At 43.0% G+C, this 4377-nt stretch overlaps 1 protein-coding gene across 1 annotated transcript; it reads left to right on the forward strand.

The window, feature by feature from the left end:
• The first annotated feature begins 3408 nt into the window (after nt 1-3408).
• On the forward strand, nt 3409-3855 carry LOC121774737. The gene has a single exon (XM_042171618.1). The coding sequence runs from the start codon at nt 3409-3411 to the stop codon at nt 3853-3855; it is 447 nt and encodes a 148-aa protein (XP_042027552.1).
• Nucleotides 3856-4377: the final 522 nt, after the last annotated feature.

A 4377-nucleotide genomic window follows, 5' to 3' on the forward strand; every position in this document is an offset into this window, starting at 1 on the left:
TGCGTCATAGTTAGAGTCTAGGGTAGGATAGAGTAGGTCAGGGGAGTAACCAGGCTAGAATTCGACTTACTTCTTTTTGTTTGTTCTTCACGCTTGAGGACAAGCATGTGGTAAGTGTGAGCAGTTTGATAAGCCGTATTCTAGGCCTTGGTTACTGGTCAGTATGATGTGCATAATTGATTATATCTGCAAAACAGTTGCTCAAAGTGTGCAGGTTAAGAGTTCTAGCCAGTAGGCAAAGCTTCAGATACTTCAGGTGAAAAGGGCGTCAGAACGATTACATACTTACCAGTATGCATGCAAAAATGGCTCGAGATGGAGAAGAAGGATAGCTGGGACTGATCAACCACAATTAAGGGCAAAGAAGTCATCTCGCCACGAGGTTTTACCCTAAAATCAAGGAAAAGCCTCCCTATAAAAAGAAGCCACTTGGAGAGAGAGAGGGGGCACTCATTCATCATCATCACTCTTAGGTAGAATTCTCTCGGTAGTTCAGTCCTTCAGGTCCAGAGTCTCATTCCTCGCCACAACCATGGTCACTTGAAGATCGTCAGTTCGCCGGAGTTCCATTCTCTCGTTCCAGTCAGCACGATCGTAGTTAGCAGTTCCATCGTCCGGAGTGGAAAAAACAATCTTTATTTTTTTCTAGTTAATCTTGTTTGTTTTCTCTACGTTGGATCTTTCTCATTTCCAGTATTTTGCTATTTTGAAGTCTTGGTTGTGATCCAAACATTTCTAAATGCTATGAAGTTGTTTTCCAGTATCGGTTCATGTTTGTTTTCGCTTCTTTCTGCCTAGATAGCTTAGATCTAGCTGTTACGGTAATTTTCCAGTGTGGAATCGCATGTTTTAACTTCTGTAGTTAATCTCTCTGAGTTTGCAAGTCTAGATAGCTGTTAGATTTTAGATCTGAATTAGTTAAGTGTGAAAACCCAGTTTACGTGATTTCTGCCACCCTGCATGTTGACCAGTAAGCATAATTGCAGTTTCAGTGTTCGATCTTTTGATTCGAAGTTTTAATTGTAGATCTGAGCTGTGAAGTTTGTTAATCTGTGTTTCTCGTTCATGGAATTTGAGATTGTTGATCTGAGTTTATTCATGTTGAAGAAGATAATATCCACATCCAAGTTTGGGACTACTTTTACTTTTTTAGTTACTTTTGTTTTTGTCCATTACTTTTTTCTACCTTTTCAGCTGGTACCCTACAGATCTGTCAGTCTAGTCACCTAACTACCTCTTTTCCTCTGATATTCTGTTTAATCTTTTATAGTAAACTAGTACTTTCCATATACTTCCTGAAAACCATATTTCCCGCTTTCCACGTACATAGCCGCCTGTCCAACACCTTTCCCACTTCCTAGTCAGTAGAGTACCACCTTAAATTCCAGTCTAGATAAGTCTCAACCCAAAGCGTGGTAGCTAACCAAACCTTTCCAGAATATCACCACAATTCCCAAAACGCATTCATCTCTGTGGGATTCGACCCCTACCTTCACTATACTACCCAGTAGAAGAGGGTTGAGGAATTATTGATATCAGGTTCAGGTTTAGCAGGGACTTCCATACTGATCAGTAGGATACACCATTTGCTTGAAACGACACCTGCACAAACCTGCTCTTTCAAATGTATCGAAATTTTTATGGATGATTTTACAGTTTATGGGAATTTCTTCGAATCCTGCTTGGCCAACCTAGATCTGGTATTGCGGAGATGCCAAGAGAAGAATTTGGTGCTGAATTTTTGTAAAATGCCACTTTATGGTGCCAGAGGGAATTGCCTGGGCCATGTGGTGTCGGAGAAAGGTATTCAGGTGGACAAGGCAAATGTAGACGTAATTTCAAGGCTTCCTTATCCTACAAATCAGAAGGAAGTGAGGGGATTTTTAGGCCATGCCGGTTTCTACAGAAGGTTCATCAAAAACTTTGCAAAAATCGCACAGCCACTTACCCGCCTCCTGCAAAATGATGTGGACTTCATCTTTGACGAGGCATGTCAAGGGGCCTTCCAACTCCTGAAGGATAAGCTTGTATCAGCCCCGATAATCTGAGCTCCGGACTAGAATCACCCCTTCGAGGTGATGTGCGATGCCAGTGATTCCGCAGTCAGAGCAGTGCTGGGTCAAAGAATTGATGGAAAGAGCTACGTAATTTTCTACGCCTCGAAGACTCTCAACCAGGCCCAGAAGAATTACGATACCACAGAGAAAGATATACTAGTTGTTGTGTTTTCATTTGAGAAGTTCCGACCATATTTACTTGGGTCGAGGGTGATAGTGTTCACTGATCATGCCGCTATTAAGTACCTGTTGGCGAAGAAGGAATCTAAGCCAAGACTAATCCGATAGGTGTTGTTACTATAAGAATTTGATTGGGAAGTGGGGGACAAGAAGGGGACCGATAACAAAGTGGCCGATCACCTAAGCAGGATATTTCAAGGAGACACGGAGGAAGCTATATCTGATGCATTCCCCGAGGAACATCTCTACTATGTCGGGGGATCCTCTCGACCTATTAGTTGGGAGAAGGTGTTGGCAGTATCCGGTCCAGGAGATTCGGACAAAGGGAAGTATCAGTTGAATGCAGAACCTTGTTTCGCAGACCTGGAAAACTACTTAGTCATAGGAGAGCTGCCCAGTACACCAGAGATTTCCCGGGCCCAGAGGATGAAAATTAGGAGGAGGCCAAGTACTATTTTTGGGATGATCCTTACCGTTAGAGGATGGGTTCAGGCCATGTGTTTAGAAGGTGTATTCCAGAATGGGAACAGAGGGACGTGTTGGACCATTGTCTTGCATTGGCATGTGGTGGGCATTTAGGGTCAAGGAAGACAGCTCGGAAGGTTTTAGATAGCGGATTTTACTGGCCCTCATTGAACAAGGACGCTTATGAGTTCTGCCAGAATTGTGGCCGCTGCCAACAGACTGGGGGAATCTCCACTCGTGATGAAATGCCCCAGGTCCCAGTAATCATTTGTGAAGTGTTCGATGTTTAAGGGATGGACTTCATGGGTCCATTCCCGTCTTCCTATGGAAATTCTTACATACTGGGGGAAGTAGATTATGTATCGAAGTGGATAGAGGCTAAGGCGACTGTTACATGTGAAGCAAAGGAGGTTACGAAGTTCCTAAAGACCAATATTTTCAGTTGATATGGAGTGCCTAGGGCAATCATTTCAGATAAGGGAACGCATTTCTGTAACCGAGCCATGGAGGCCCTTATGAAAAAATACAGAGTGCACCACCGTCTTTCTACTCCGTATCACCCACAAAGCAATGGGCAGGTAGAAGTCTCCAACCGGGTTATTAAAAGTATTCTGGAGAAAACAGTTAACCCGTCAAGGAAGGACTGGAGCAAACGGTTGGAGATGCGCTCTGGGCCAACCGGACTGCGTTCAAAACACCCATTGGGATGTCGCCCTACAGGCTCGTGTTTGGTAAGATGTGCCACCTCCCTGTTGGCGTGGAGCATAGAGCATATTGGGCGGTCAAGGAGATGAACATGAACCCCCAGGCCTGTGAGGAGGAAAGAAAGCTGCAGTTGCAAGAACTAGAGGAACTCAGGCTTGAGTCATATGATGGTGTGATGTGGTACAAGGAGAAAACCAAGTTGTGGCATGACAAAAACCTCCAGGTCAAGGAGTTGCAGGTCGGTCAGAAGGTTCTCCTTTTCCAGTCTAGGCTCAAACTGATGTCTGGAAAACTGAAGTCTAAATGGATAGGACCCTACACGATCTTTGGGCTTCGAGCGAATGGAGCTGTCGAGATTCAAGGAGGTGTCTCTAACTCTATCCTTTTCCTTGTTAATGGTCATAGAGTAAAACTATTTAGGGAGAGTTCGGAGCTGTGTATAGTGTAAGAGATTCCACTGCGTACGCTCTCCACTATTACCTAAGTGGTAAGGCTGTTTAAGTATTCTTCAGGAATTCCTAGGCCAGGTAGATAGGAGTGGAATTTTAAATCAGTGGACTGAACCAGTGGGATCCCAAGAATGCTTAAGCACTAATTTGTAAATAATGTGAATATGCATTTTTGATCTTTGATTAAGAAATTCCAAACAAAGAAAAAAATGAATTTTCTAAAAATATTTTTGAAACATCGAGCATACACTTGGCAAGCAGTTTTGAAAGTTAAAATATTTTGGATTCATATCCCCTTGACCAGGTTGTTCAGATGTCTCACCTTTTAGTTAAATTTTCTAAGTGTGGGTATGAAAGAGTTAAACGATTTTTCAAATAAATATGAGGAGGAGAAATTTTCGGAGAAAAAAGCGGGGGAAAAGTCTTAGAAAAAATTTCAAAATTTTTGGGATGAGATAGGAAGGCGTACGGTTTCTGATGCTTGCATCAGCAAGCAACCGTCCATCTCCTGTTCTTTTCCT

The sequence above is a fragment of the Salvia splendens genome, chromosome 2 (genome assembly GCF_004379255.2).
Source record: "Salvia splendens isolate huo1 chromosome 2, SspV2, whole genome shotgun sequence".
Taxonomy (NCBI): Eukaryota; Viridiplantae; Streptophyta; class Magnoliopsida; order Lamiales; family Lamiaceae; genus Salvia; species Salvia splendens.

What these genes read in the sequence shown, in the direction of transcription:
- LOC121774737 (XM_042171618.1), top strand. Translation starts at nt 3,409, where the DNA reads ATGTCGCCCTACAGGCTCGTGTTTGGTAAGATGTGCCACCTCCCTGTT.